At 36.8% G+C, this 15193-nt stretch overlaps 2 protein-coding genes across 4 annotated transcripts in view; one reads left to right on the top strand and one right to left on the bottom strand.

The window, feature by feature from the left end:
- The first annotated feature begins 152 nt into the window (after positions 1-152).
- On the top strand, positions 153-11051 carry LOC306843372 (sodium/potassium/calcium exchanger 1-like). 3 transcript variants are annotated; one of them, XR_013781837.1, is made up of 11 exons: positions 153-207; positions 1071-2277; positions 4185-4247; positions 4757-4865; positions 7123-7206; positions 7719-7810; positions 8579-8857; positions 8952-9041; positions 9153-9319; positions 9628-10098; positions 10372-11051. XR_013781837.1 is itself a non-coding variant. In XM_079374821.1 (10 exons), the coding sequence occupies exons 2-10, from the start codon at positions 1240-1242 to the stop codon at positions 9875-9877; spliced, it is 2172 nt and encodes a 723-aa protein (XP_079230947.1). In that variant the 5' UTR covers positions 153-207; positions 1071-1239; the 3' UTR covers positions 9878-11050. The 3 variants fall into 3 exon arrangements, 2 of the variants coding, with proteins under 2 accessions (XP_079230947.1, XP_079230948.1); XM_079374821.1 differs by having other exon boundaries at positions 9628-11050; XM_079374822.1 differs by lacking the exon at positions 7123-7206 and having other exon boundaries at positions 174-207; positions 9628-11050.
- Positions 11052-11107: 56 nt separating this feature from the next.
- Positions 11108-15193, bottom strand: part of LOC306843371 (C-myc promoter-binding protein-like) — a 31813-nt gene continuing 27727 nt past the window's right edge. The window contains exons 27-31 of the mRNA XM_079374820.1: positions 14788-15006; positions 14520-14637; positions 13642-13795; positions 13469-13533; positions 11108-12937 (exon numbers count right to left, since the gene is read on the bottom strand). Coding sequence (XP_079230946.1) covers positions 12801-12937; positions 13469-13533; positions 13642-13795; positions 14520-14637; positions 14788-15006 — 693 coding nt within the window. The 3' untranslated portion in view covers positions 11108-12800. The remainder of the gene's footprint in view (positions 12938-13468; positions 13534-13641; positions 13796-14519; positions 14638-14787; positions 15007-15193) is intronic.

Here is a 15193-nt window from a genome sequence, read left to right as displayed (position 1 = left end):
GGATAAATGGTTCAAGACGTAATGAGAGTGTGAGGAGAGAGTACATCTAATCCTCTTAAAAGACTTCAGGTATTAGGTATTGTGCTGATCCACGCTGAAGAGCTGTCCTGCGGTGCGTCCTGCTTGACCTCAGCAGCGCTCCCAGCATCCGTGCCTTTCCCTGCAGCCCAGCTGTGAGACAGCAGCGCGAGCGGCGTCCTTCAGCAGGTAGGTTTTATTTGGCGTGTTCTGAATTATTTCTTGCATGAGAGCAAAGCAAGTTTTAATATGCATTTCTTTGTTAATATGCTTCATTTATGGTTGATATAGAAATACCTGCCGCCTCCAAAGAGTTGGTCACACTTTACATTTTAGTGTTTATACTACTGTTTTTACAAAATACGTAATTTCATTGTTTTATGGAGCTTCTTATAATGGCACAATGTTATTAGTAATATATGTATAGGCTTGACAAAAAACTTGAATAGAAACGAGACGGATATTTTCCATGCTATATGTGTTAAAGAAATGCTTCAAGAAATGCTTTTCTTAATCATTTATTCATTCAGAAGCAGTGTCAAAAGTTTTTATTTTTTATTAAGGGACAATATCATCTCTTGAAACAGGGGCTCTTTTATTTTTTATTATGGCGTTTTTCCTAACCATAGACTATATAACAAATAGCGTGCTATTAATTTATGTGTAGATAGATAGATAGATAGATAGATAGATAGATAGATAGATAGATAGATAGATAGATAGATAGATAGATGTGAATGAAATGTATAAAAGGTTGAAAAACTGATGAAAAGGGGCATTTTGCCCAAGCTCAGGTTTTTCTTTATTTCTGACCATCCATCGTAATATTGGATCCACATTTTAAACAATTCACATGCTTCTAACAATGTAATTTACAAGAAGCTAGAGTTGTTAAAATTTTTTTTAATTTTCGTTTTAATTTAATCCAATGCAACGTGTTGGTTAGATGAACAATTTTAGGAGTGTAATGGCCGTTGTAATCTGCTGATCCTGCATTCAGTGTTTCCTATACAACTGTTGCACTCAGTATTCCTCCTTTTATCCACTGTAAGGTCTGTGAGAGGAAACCCGCACCACAGAGAAAATGAGATGAAACAGTCTGAGAGTGAATGCTGTATACCCCTGCATCTTTTGGGTGTTTCTGGATGTTTGGATTCTGGATGTTTTGGGTGTCATTGCCCTAAAAAACAACTTGGTGCCCTTTAGGAAGCATACTAGAAAATGTTCCTGACTCGAAGAAAGAGACTTCACCTTAGCCGGATAATATTTCTTCTGTCTGGGGTTTTCCTTTGTTCTTTATATCAACTCACTATCAGAGCCAGACTACCAGAACCCTGGTCTGAGCCCCAGACAGCAGGAGAACCTGAGGATGGCTCTGAACTTGGCTCTGGAGGGTCAGAGATAACAGTGCTTTTGACTAATTTGACCACTGCTGAGCCAAAGAGCTCCAACCACACAGGTAGTTTCCAGTTGTCAGAACCAGCGACAAATGTACCCATCCCAACAATATCTAGAACAGAGTCACCTACAACAACCACAAACAGGACAATCATCCATTGCATCTATGTGGATCCAGACCTTCCAAAACCCACCCCAGTTCCTACACCAGCAACCGATACAACCACTGTAGTGCCCAACACTACAGCGTCCAGACCAGGAGAGGCACCACACATGAAGGGCGAGTACCCAGAAGACATCTTCTCCGTTGAGGATCGACGCAACGGCTGGGTCAGTCTTCACATCTTTGGAATGGTATACATGTTTGTTTCTTTGGCCATCGTTTGCGATGAGTTTTTCGTTCCTACGTTGGGGGTTATAACAGACAAACTGGCGATCTCAGATGATGTGGCCGGGGCGACGTTCATGGCCGCTGGAGGCTCTGCTCCTGAACTCTTCACTTCCTTAATCGGGGTCTTCATTTCTCATAGCAATGTGGGCATTGGAACCATCGTTGGCTCGGCTGTCTTCAACATCCTATTTGTGATCGGAATGTGTGCGCTGTTTTCCCGGGAGATGCTTCACCTCACCTGGTGGCCTCTTTTTCGGGATGTGTCATTCTATATCCTCGATCTCATCATGCTCATCATCTTCTTCTTGGACAATACCATTATGTGGTGGGAGAGTATGATGCTGGTGGGCGGTTATTTTACCTATGTTTTCTTCATGAAGTACAATGTTCAGATAGAGCACGCCTTTAAGTCTCAACTCAGGAAACACAAGAACATTGTCAAAGTTATCGCGGTCGAAGAACCTGAGAAGGTACGCCTCATTATTTTTGCCTTTAATATTCACTTTAATATTCATAGAGTTTTTTGGTGAATCACATCATATTTAACAACCTAAACTAAACTTGCCTTGTTATAAAAGATTTCAGATTTAAAAAAAATAATAAATAATACAAGTTTATGCCTGACTACTTAATAAGATTTTATTTTACATATACAGTTGTATAAGCCTGAAATTGAATCAAAATTAATCTTAAAACAGAAATGAGGAGGTGTATTCAAATGTATTTATAAATAAGTGTATTCATTGTATTTATAAATTGTCCAAAAAATAGCATCATATTAAATTACGTTTATTCACTAAATATATACCTTTATTCAAAGTGATTAATTGTGTATTTAATAAACACATTTTATCAGTACTTGGAATCGAACCCACAACCTTGTGCATTAGGATGCACGATTTCAAGAACATGGATTGCATGATAGTAATTATCAATTATCAATTTGATGGGTTTTTGATAGTGCTGACGGTTTCTGCAGTGGTAAGCCTTCTAGTGATGAGGAACATTTCTTCTGCTATAATATCTGTGATAACAGAGCTATAATAGCATCCCACTCAGGTGAATGTGAATGTGAGTCGCTTATGTTTATTCATTGAGCAGATACGCATGGGTTGCGTTTTCCTTTGATAAACAGAAATGAAAAGGATCTCTTGTGTCTGTTGGGGCCAGACATTGTTAATGAGTTGCCTTGTAGCAGGCGAGGTATTTGGAGCAGGTGCATTTGGCTCACTGTGACAGCCCCATCTGTATTAGTGACACAATCCCGTCACATAATAAAATTGTGTGGTAATTTTCACAAGTTCCTTTCTTCATCCTGAACATCCGTCAGCTTAGACGCTGTGGTGAGAGAGGGGTTTAGAGAGATCAACACTTGATAATCTGTCATAACATCTCTGTGTTCACACTCTACCTGAGAGGGAGACTTTAAACTGCAGTGACAAACAGTCTATTGATTACAGTAAATATGTCTCATACTGGAAAAAGGTCTATTGATAAATGGACAGCATATCAATAATCGTCTATATGATCAAAATAATAATAATTTCATCTAATATCTGGCAGAGACCCTCTGGACTGGTAAAACAATGACACTCTGATCTAAAGACGTTCACTTAATCCTTTGAGGGCCTGGTGTGATTTACAAACTGTGTAACATATAGAGTGTTTAAATCTGCTAAGTGTGATTGAAGCTTATATTGTGTAAGGAGGCTTACTAGACACAGAGGACCTAGATTTCTGTCAAACTAAACCCACTGGATTGAATTTATCACAGATGACAAATACAACAGTTACAATAAAATTTAACTAAAACTAAATCTATAAAAATTTTCGTTAATTGAAATAAAGCTGAAACAAAATTATATAAATATTAGATGGAAAACTTAAACTTCAAAAACATAAAGAGAAATTATAAATAATGCCTTGGCAAGTAACTGAAATAAAATAAGTTAATGTTGAAGAACTAAAAAAACTAAAACTTAAATTGAAACAATAAATTAAAGCTAATTAGAAATATTAAGAAAAGTGACAAAATCACTAAAACCTGAAGTAAAATTTAAATGAGAACTGAAAAGATAAAAAGTTAATTCTAAATAATAATAAATAATACTAAAATAATACTGGTATTTTATGTTACATCCTCTTATGTTACAGGTTTTCTTCCATTTAGAATAAATAAATTATATTGTAATTTTAAGTAAATACATACATTTTAAAAACACTCCTTCCGGTCTATGAGGGTACATGAATGAATCCTTTGTCAAGTTTGTGACGGTTGTCACCTTTATTCTCCAAACAGTAGAATGAGAGGTGAAGGTCAAAGGTCAAATCAGTGCCTTGCATCCTCTGTAATGTTTCAAACTGTTGTTGCACACAGGACAATGGGACCTCAGGTGAAGAGAACAGGCCGCCTGAACCAGAAGACACGAATAGATTAAAGGTAATCAAAAATATGGAAATATATGAACAAATAATAATAATTCAAAATATGTGATCTCTGATTACTCTTAAAGGAAAAGGGTGTAATCTATGCATTAGTATGCAACAATGACTATTTCCAAAGAGATCACGCAACTGGTTTAGCCAATGTTGATGTGTCGACCTAGACAGAGCAATGTTTAATTAAGCAACATATTTTAACTCCTGAGAAGTCAGCCTACAAATGGCTTTTCATAGTTGTCTTTGAATTACCAACTAAGATATGAGGAAGTATTTTAACATCCAAAAATGACAGACCTTATCTTTAAAAAATCATGAAAACGCAACAGAGACACACAACAGTCTTGATATGATTTGATAAATTTCACATGTCCTGTCATATGAATATGGGATTATTAATTTAATTAACATTATATGAAATAAACAACGTATATATGACATTTATTCTCCATAAAGTCCACATTATTTGCAGGTTCAGATATGAATTGTTTCTCTTGTGCTCTTGTGTAGCTGAAGCCCACACTGCAGCGCGGGGGCAGTTCTGCATCTTTGCACAACAGCACCATGAGGAACACCATCTTTCAGCTGATGATTCACACACTGGATCCTCTTGGAGAGGGTAAGAGCCCTTCAGTGCCTGAACCCTCATAATGATAACTCATTAAGCAAACATTGCACGAAGCCGTGACAAATTTCAATTCTGGTGGTTTAAAGGGATAGTCCACACAGAAATTACAATTCTGTCATCATTTACTCACCCTCATGTCTTTCCAAACCTGTACGACTTTTGTTCTTCTGTGGGAAACAAAAGAAGATATTTTGAAGAACGCTGGGAACCAAACAACATGCCTCCATTGTATGAGCAAAACATTTTTTATTATCTCCTATGTTTCATAGAAGAAAGAATGAAATTGAAGAAAAGATGGTGAGATGATGACAGAATTTACATTTTTGAGTGAACAATCACTTTTCAGATCACAAGGTTTATAAATGAGTTTTTGAGTAAATGTTACTATTAAACAAGCAGGAAAGGTATATGCTAAGTATTTAGTGTTTTTTTATTATTTGAAGACTAAAATTCTGCATTTTATGATGTTTACTGACTGTTGTTTATACAAAGTGATTGATTTAAACACTACTGATTTACTAGAGCTATGGGGTAGATGCCATTTTTGCTTTAGATGCTTTATGGTTACACCTTCTGTACTGTTTTGTATATCGATATTGTATAAAGATCAAAATACCAATCATATAATAGGCCTATACTCCCTCAGGCAAGCGCTGTAAGACATTCAGAAGTGGAGAACAGGAGAGTCCCTTTGTCCTTCTCCCAGTACAAATGGATTAGCAAAGCGTGTCCCACATGATGACAGCACTAAGTCCAGATTGATACTAAGAAGATAAATAGCTCTTTCTCAGTCTATGGAGTGGAGAGTGATTCATAGCAGTGAGAGAAGGCCCACTGCAGTGGCTCTATGACATTTTATCAAGTCACATCAGGGTGTATGTCACCATTTAAACATACACTATATTATTTCCTCATTGCACATGGGCTCTCAAACAAGATGGTATTATCTGCAGAAACACTGTTATTTTAGCATCACAAAAATGTCATCAGAAATGACGGTTCCTATTATAAGCTACAGAAACATCATCATAAATTTGAATTTCATTACATAAATACTATGTGCACTGAAGATATGTTTTCATATGATTACCTTGCATGGCTCCTTGATGGCTGGCATGCATACGTGTAAAGCAGAAGTCCTGGTGCTGAGGTCTCTGCCGGTCAGTGGTCCCCTTGACCTCTCCCGGTCAGTTGGTCCCCTTGACCTTCAGCCTGTCCTCAGGAGGCTGTGCAGCACCTGCGCTCTCAGGGTCCTCACAAAAACCTCCCAGCACTGTGCTGCTCCATCATTAAGCTGCTTTTGATTGAGCTCATAGAGGCTGGATGAGAGCCAGGCTCCAGCAGCTCAATCCTGTTATGGTGATGGGGTCCCTGCTCATTTACAAGCCTTAGTCAATGAGATAAATTTAAAGATTCAGTTGAACATATCTACATTTGACAAGCACGTAACAACTTTAGGACCTCAATTGTATTGCCTTAAAATGCTCTGTATACTCTGCTTATCAGTCTTTTGAATCTCATAAAGAAATGTCTTGGTTATATTTCACCCCAAAATTAATAGAAAATATTTTTTTAAAGAAATGAAGCCTATTGATTAGATCCATTTTTGTTGCATTTTGTTTTCATTATTTCCTTTACAATTAAACACCCCACCCCCAATTTTAATTTCATAATGCAAAATTTAATATAATAAAAAGTTAAAGTTTGAGTCAAAATCTAAAGTTTGGAACAATTACATTTTTTTATTTTAGGTTTTTGAAATAATGCCATAATCTAAGAAATCAGGCTTGATAAGCCAAACATTGCTTCACATGAGATTCACCCTTATGCATTTATACCTTGACCTGCAGATTTTTTTTTTTTTTTACAAATCTATTTTTTTTGGCATACAAGTCAGAGCAGACATGAGTAGTTTGAAGGCCATTAGGAGATGCATTTGTGACACTCACCATGGTATTATTTGTTGTATATAAATATAAATCTACTTTTACTTATTAGAGTCAGTGTTTACTGGAGATGTAAAGGCTAGAAGCTCTTTGGAATGTAAAGGTAAGGGGCTTAGTGTTTGTGATGTTATTCTTGTGATGTGATGCCGTCTTGTAGTAGCCTGTGAGATGTGAGGAAATGACATTTTGTTTTACGTCTGTGAAATGAGGGCTTCTGTCATTTGTGGTACTGCCATTGTTGACCCTGACAGTGTCAGTCAAAGTCTACATTCAAGCTATATTCTTCCTTTCCTGGTTTGCAGTGAAATTTAAAGACAAGGCTCAGATTTTGAACGACATGGCCCGGGGGAAGGTAGAGAACAAAAAGATGGAAAAATCTGGTGAAGGTGAGATTTTATAATCTTAGTCTGTTCTATTATGATTGCACAGAGCTTTGTAGACAGGTCGGTACATTGTCCTACCTCACAGATGAGCTCAGTTGCATATTCAAAATGGTTATTAATGTTGCATTTCCACAAGCGGTAACGCACCAGCTGTGTGCTGGATGAAAGGTACAAAGAGAGGGCAAGCTGCCAGGAGTTTGGCCCGTTTTGCCCTCTTCACAGCATCCCGCATTCCATATTTCCACCTTTTGTTTCTACTTGAGAGCTGCTTTACACATTACCTGACATAATGACCAAGCTCCATCTCATGAATTAAGCATGAGTGGCTTGGAATCAGTGTGGATTATCTTGTGCCGCAACTGCTTTGCTTGAAATTGCCGCCAAGCAATATAGCAACATTACTCACTCCTATTGAAGAAATCTTCACTCCACATCTGAGAGGAGCTTGTAGTATTGCAACATTTAGGAAATAATTGCAAGCTTGACTGATGTTTTATTATTGTGGTTTAAATAAGGTGATGATCAGACGGAACAGTCCAAGGATTCCAAAGACGCGGCTCCAGGAGCCAAAGAAGAAGAAGCTAGTCAAAAGCCTGAGGTAGAAAAGGTGGGCCTATTGCTTCTCGAAAAATGTTGGGAAGAAGAAGGAGGAGATCTGAGACACTTGTGTGCTTTTAATGAGCTCATCAATTCTTTACCTTGTTGCAGAGCTGACAGACTTGGTCTGTCAAACATTGTATGTGATTCATATTTAAGAAATAATTCACCCAGAAATGAAAAGTTATTTAATCACCCTCATGCCATCAGGAAATGTTTGAAGAATGTTCATTACAGTGAAGGAAACCTGGAGGTTTCAAAAAAGGCAAAAACTCACCATAAATTTAAGGTGTTATTTTTCATGATGCATTAACTATGTCTGTTTCATGACCTAATCATACTTTAAATCAAATCTTTCAAATCAACCAGTTCATTCAGGTTACAAAACTGGTCTGAATGATTCATTCACAGTTCGGACTGATCAACTTCTTAAATTCAGATCTCTGACTCAGGTTAACAGCTCAGTGGAGACAAAGATTATCTGTGAATGAATTCAGTGAAGCTATAGCTTCATATTATACTTTTATTGTGCTTTTGCATACTTTTTGAAGCTTGAAAGCTCCCATATCTATGTATTATTAACTGCATGAAAAAGAGCAAGCCTTCTGTGTTCCAAAGAATAAAGAAATTCATACTGGTTTGGGACTAACTGAATGTGAGTAAATTATGATAAAACTTTCACTTTTGGGTGAACTGTTGCTTTAAGTCAGTTCTCCTAATTCTTTTTTTCTGTGTGGGTATTATGTTTTCATCTGTCTCTTTCTTACTTTGTTTTAAGGAAGAAGACCCTGCAGCAGGAGGAGGTTCAGAGAAGCCAGGAGGTTCAGATGATTCAGGGGATGATGAAGATGACAGTGATGAAGACAGTGATGAAGACAGTGATGATGAAGATGATGATGATGAAAATGAGGATGAGGATGAGGCTGGGGAGGAAGGAGAAAATGAGGAACCTCTGTCCTTAGAGTGGCCAGACACCAGACGTAAACAGGCCACATATTTGTTTCTGTTACCCATTGTCTTTCCACTTTGGCTGACAGTTCCAGACGTCAGAAACCCTGTGAGAAACAAAACATCACATTAGCATTATTTTGTTTTATATATGTATTCCATTTCTACAAAATGTATATATATACTGTATGTTGTGCTTACAGGCATCCAAGAAGTTCTTTGTCATCACTTTCCTTGGCTCAATTGTATGGATTGCTATATTTTCCTATCTTATGGTGTGGTGGGCACATCAGGTCAGTGTAGAAAAACCAATATTTGTGGCACTTAAGCCACACTTAAATGTCATTGCATTTGAAAATAAAATATCAAAACAAGTAATCATTCATCAAGATTTTCTCTCCTAGGTGGGTGAGACAATTGGCATCTCTGAGGAAATCATGGGTCTTACCATTCTGGCTGCAGGAACATCCATTCCTGATCTCATCACCAGTGTGATTGTGGCTCGAAAAGGCTTGGGAGACATGGCTGTCTCGAGCTCTGTAGGCAGCAACATATTTGACATCACCATGGGGTAAGACAATGGAAACTTTAAGGTGTTTGTTAGCTGGAAGTGAAATATAGTCATACTACACATACATTCATTCTATATAGAACATAGTTTTTAGCAGTAGCCAAGTAACTACTTATTCAGAAGAAGCACCTATGCGGAGATATGCAGAGAGTATGTGTTTTCTGAACTGAAATGACAAAATAGACAAATTATCTAGTAATATTGCATCTAAAATGTAAGTTACTGAATCATCCCATTGGTATGAATAAATGCCAAATCTCTTATTGTCATTTTATATATCTTAATTATATCCCCTTTCACTGTTACAGGCTGCCGGTGCCCTGGCTGATGTACTCATTCTGCCATTCAATGGCGCCGGTGCCCGTGAGCAGTAATGGGCTGTTCTGTGCCATTGTGCTGCTCTTCCTCATGCTCCTCTTCGTCACTATCTCCATCGCTGCCTGTAAGTGGAGGATGAATAAAGTGTTGGGATTCACCATGTTCATCCTCTACTTTGTGTTCCTGGTGCTCAGTGTCATGCTAGAGGATCGAATCATTATATGTCCCGTGTCCATCTGAGCAAACCTGTGGATACAGTCCTGTCATTTGAAAGGTTCTGAACTGTAACTTCACACATATTTAAAGCATCTCTGGACTCGCTGTTGACTTGTTCTGTATTTTTCAAGATCTTTTGTAAAGGGATGCAATAACTGGCCATAATTTCCAAACTATGTTAACTGTTACAGACACTTGAGTTTTTTTGGTCAACACTTTTGGCTTGTTGCATTAAAATGACTGCAGTAACGGGCCCTGTCCCAAATGGTCACTATTTGTGTTATCCACACTTTGGTGATGTAATGCCATATGGATTGTTGAGTGTAGACTGCTGTGTTGGCCCACCAGAGTAGGCTTTGCAAAAGGGCACATTGAGACCACATACGGTGGCACTCTTGAGCACCCTTTTGAACCGTAAAATGATAAATAAGACACCCTACTGCCCCGTGGACTTGGCAAACACAATATGGTTATGATTGCATAATCAAAGGTCACATCCAGTGTACCATTTGGGACAGGGCCACAGAGTACTAAATATGTAAAATCTTCTTTTTTTTTCGAACTCTCACTTAGTGATTTGTGATGCAATTTATCCATTTAGGTTTATTGGGATGATACCAAGACACACATGCAAAACAAATGGACTATAACCTTATGAGAAGTCAAAGTGTTGCTATAATTTTTTCCAGTGATGAAAAATTGCATTTCATAACAAAGAAAATGTTTCCAAATTGTCTTTGATGAATTTTATATTGTGATTGTATTATTTGATGTTGTGGGGTTTCAGATAGCTATGGGACTACATTGGGAGAAATTGTGAGCTTATTGTAAATGATGTAATTTAATAATTCTGCAATGGAATTATTTTTGTGACATGGGAAAATGTCATTAGCAAGCGTTCTAATTGCAGATCCTGTGCTGTATGTAAGATATGACTTTTTTTTCCATCATAAAAGTAGAATCTCAAGCATATAACAAGACTTCTTTACAAAGTCTAATGTAATCAGTCTGATTCTGATAAAAACAGTTGTGAATTTCCATACAAATGTCACACTGCTGTTTGAATTCACTATTGAATAGAGGCAAGGATTGTTCTTTTTCGAATATTGCACATTGTGTTGATTTCTCTCTTGAGAGTTGCTCATTGTAAATATTCATTTGTTGGTTCAGTGCAAAATTAAATTGGGTTTCAAATGCAAATTTTTTCTCCCTCTATTTCATAGAACAAACCAGAGACAGCAACACAAACACACTGGAGTCGATTTAAATGTTTATTTACAGTTCTAAACAATTTTATAGACCTGGCTCAGATCTGACAAAATGATATATACAAATATAAATAGAAGTAACAAAAGGAGTGATATGTAAAGCACATTGCCCTAACATAAAATTATTTATTAAAGAAAAAACAAACAAACAAACAAGACGAATCACCTTACACATTAACCGCTTTAAATTAGCTTCCATTAAATAGGTCAGTTTGTTCACTACCATGCCATATGGATGTAAAAAGCAGGAGATAGAAAAACTGCTAAACAATAACAGCAGTGTAAATTGTTATTTTGTAGTTTTACACAGCATCAGGTCAATAAAGTTTTTTTTTTCAATAATGTTTAGGGCAGTATTATATTTTTTCCACTTGAGGCGTTAGAATCAGTATGTCATTGTGTATAGTTACATGTATTATTATCTTTTCCATAATCCATTGCATTTTAAACATTTAAACTTCATCAATCCTCTTTCCAACCACAGACTCAAAGTGCATCTTCATTAACATAATGATAAAAAATGAACAGTATTAAAATATAGCAGTTCCAGTTACCGCATGTTTATAGTTCGAACTGAGTAAGTAAGTGCTTGTATGCTTCAGGTACTTTATGTATCTTGACAATGGAAACTCATGTTTATGCAACACTGCACAATATAAAGCAATGTTTCAAAAACAATTATAATTACGTACCTTCATGGCAAACACATTGGATTATGTAAGTGAGTGTAAAATATTGACTTCACATTAACAGTCCATTTTATTTTATATTTGCTATATTACCCTTTATACCCTGTTGTAAAATTGTCTCCGTACTGTTCTTTGCCCCAAGGTAAGGCATTTCTCAATTCAAAATCTTATCAAATATTTTTCTCACCATGTAAACTGTGAGTCAAGAGTTTATATTTGGTCCAGTTCTGTACCTCAAGACGACAGTGTCACTGGCGGTCACCATACGACTGGTCTCCAGGACCAGGACGACAAACAGCACACGCTCAAAAGAGAAACCTATACAATACGAACAGCATAGTCTATACAAATGGAGACACGTCAATTATAACAAATTCCAGTCTTAAAATATAACTGTATAATACAAATATGCAAAATAATAAGAGTATGTACACAAAGTCTCTCTGTATGTGAAATATACAAGTGCCCCTAGATGGCCTAACGGGGACTGTGTTTGTTGGGGCTGCTCATTGTGCTTCTACGCATCCTAAACATGATCGTTTTGATTGTTCTATAGCTACTGGTCCCAAATTCACTCCACAATTCACTGGGCGTGAACAAATGGAGCGATGGAATGACCTGAGCACAATGATATTGCTCCTAATCTACAAATACCTCTAAACTGAAGTTTACCTGAGCGGTGCTAGACGATTAAAATGTGACCCCAAGTTTCCGAAAGGGGTTGAGGGTCAAGACATTAGGCAGATGGAAGAGCAAAAACGAGGGGGAAATGCAAAAATGAGCATGATCACAGACTATATAAAGTGACGTATTCACAGGAAGTGTATGAAGAAGAACAGTCAGGACTTGTGTCGAAAGAAACCTCATCGGAGCCAGAGGTAGCTTTGGTTACGATGAATGTTCAGGATCACATGAATGAAAGTGATCCTTCTTTGGATGCCTTCCTGTGTGATGGATGCAAGGAAAGAGGGATGAATGAGAGGAGGTGAATCAGAGACTGGGTAGCCAAAAGGTTCTCCTGCACTCCATGACTCCAGCGCTGGGTGGACGGTCACAATTGTGGGTCATCTTGACCTGGCTGGGCGTCAAACGGTCATATGCCATTTTGTATTCACGATCAAATGCATCTGTGAGAATAAATGAAGGTGTTAGCAATGATACTAGTGCTCATGTTCAGTGATTTGATAAACATATATTACATTTTAAAAGTTTGGGTCAGTAAATTAAAGTCTTTTATGCTCACCAAGGCTGCATAATAAAAAATGGCAACATTATGAAATATTTTTACAATTTAAAATAAACGTTTTCTATTTTATTATATTTTAAAATGTAATTTATTCTTGTGATGTTAATTCTAAATTTTTAACAGTCATTACTCCAGTCTTCAGTGTCACATGATCCTTCAGAAATCATATCTAATATGCTGATCGAGAAATACTTGTTGAAAATGCTGCTTAATATTTTTGTGGAAACAGTGATACATTTTTTACAGGATTTTATGGTGAATAGAAAGTTCAAAAGAACAGCATTTATTTGAAATAAATGAAAAATATTTTTTAGGCCTATGTGTGTCCTTATTGAATAAAAGTATATATTAAAAAATTCTTACTGAACCCAAACTTCAAAACAAAAGTATAACACAAAAGCAGTCAGCTCACCAATATTTATGCTACTCTTGCCCAAAGCCACCAAAGACAGGAACAGGATATCTCTATATAAGCTCCTGCATATGAAAAAATATAGAGAAATGAGTGATTAAGATTAGCTTGTCAAAAATGTTTATTAAAACCATTTCTGTGTTTAATTTAAACACTTTAGACTTTTCTCATACCGTTGTCTGACGAAGCCCAGTCTGGTGCCCAGTAGCTGCAGTATCTGACTCATGGGCTGGTAGACATCGTTCCTCTGGATGCTCTTCACGACACTCTGCAGCAGCTCTAGGCTCACAGCCTGCTCCTCCTCCTCAGATACTGCAGGATTTGCACCTATTAAAAAACATGAACCTATGAAGTAGATGGCTGGTACATGAAAGCAAAACTACTGCATCTGCTGAAGTGTTCTCAGAGGGTTTAAGTACATTTAGTGGCTTTTGTTAAAACTTTCAATGCTGTTAGTGTGTTCTGTGTGGTTAACTAAAACTATTAAAATCATTTTCAATAATTTAAATAAAGCTTAAATAAATATTATAGATATATCTAAGATAAATATTAGATAAAAAGCATAAATTAAAAAACAAACAAATAGTTTCCCTGTCAACTAATTGAAATAAATAAAGCTGAAGTACTAAAATTGTTAAAAAATTAAAACTGAAATATAAAAATAAATACAAATGACAGATGCATATAATGAAATACTAGAATTTAAAATATAAAACTGCTATTATAGTACATAAATAATATAAATACTGTTAAAAAAATAACATGACTACAACTCTGATATTCTGGCACCTAAATATGATTCCTTCTCCAATGTATGACTAAAATAGTTTTTTCCACATTTTCTCATCCACCAGGAAACATTGTACGTCTGATCTTTAGAAAAATAATGCCACACTTCAGCTTAAGCCTCATGGTTTGAGGCAGAACTCATGTCCATAGCACAAACAGGATAATATGTTGCAAATATTTCCAAGAACCACATTCATGCACATTTACAGCCATAAAGCTCTGTGTAAATGACTTGGTATATATATTTGTATAATATTCTTACAATATGATTTCCAGAGCAAGTAGCAAGGCTTGATGGGGTCCTGATGCAGTCTGGGATTGTCCCACAGGATCTGGACCAAGACATTCTTACTGTCTTCAGATGCACAACTTTGCAGAGGCTGCAGAAAAAAAAAAAGTCAATAATATTTATGCAAGCTCTTATTAAGAAGTACAGCAGCATCACCAACAGCTTCAATGAATTTACAATTATTTATTCATTCAAACACAAATGGGAAGAGGAACATCACGTGAGAATTCTTGAGACCCACCTGAGAATCTCTGAAGTAGTGTTTGGAGCTCAAATAGAGGCCCGGCAAGCTGCTGGCCAGGTCCAGCCTACGGAAAAACCACACCAGATTCCAGAACACAATAGGGTGGTGATCCACAATGGCTGCAGACGAGATGGCCTGGTCCCCCTCATTCTCCAGCAAGCTTTCCAGTTCCTTCCAAAGTACCAGAGGACTCAGGTAGGGCACGGTAACTGGCTCCTGCAGCACAGAAACACTAAAATAACTACCAGCATAATTAACTAAACTAACTTTTGTGTCACAGACATCTCAGATATTACAAAATACTGCATTTTCTGGAAAATATGTAGTGCATAGTGCAAAATGTTTGCATCGGTGTATGTCACATATTACAATAAAAAATAATGTAAAATACCAGTATACAAAA

The sequence above is a fragment of the Barbus barbus genome (genome assembly GCF_936440315.1).
Source record: "Barbus barbus genome assembly, chromosome: 23".
NCBI classification, from domain to species: Eukaryota; Metazoa; Chordata; class Actinopteri; order Cypriniformes; family Cyprinidae; genus Barbus; species Barbus barbus.
The sequence above is the reverse complement of the archived record's forward strand: the minus strand, read 5'-3'. Positions and strand labels throughout refer to the sequence as shown.

Coding starts and splice junctions, on each gene's coding strand:
- LOC306843372 (XM_079374821.1), top strand. CDS start 1,240: ATGTTCCTGACTCGAAGAAAGAGACTTCACCTTAGCCGGATAATATTT. Junction 2,278..4,184: donor CGGTCGAAGAACCTGAGAAG/GTACGCCTCATT, acceptor TGTTGCACACAG/GACAATGGGACCTCAGGTGA. Junction 4,248..4,756: donor AAGACACGAATAGATTAAAG/GTAATCAAAAAT, acceptor GCTCTTGTGTAG/CTGAAGCCCACACTGCAGCG.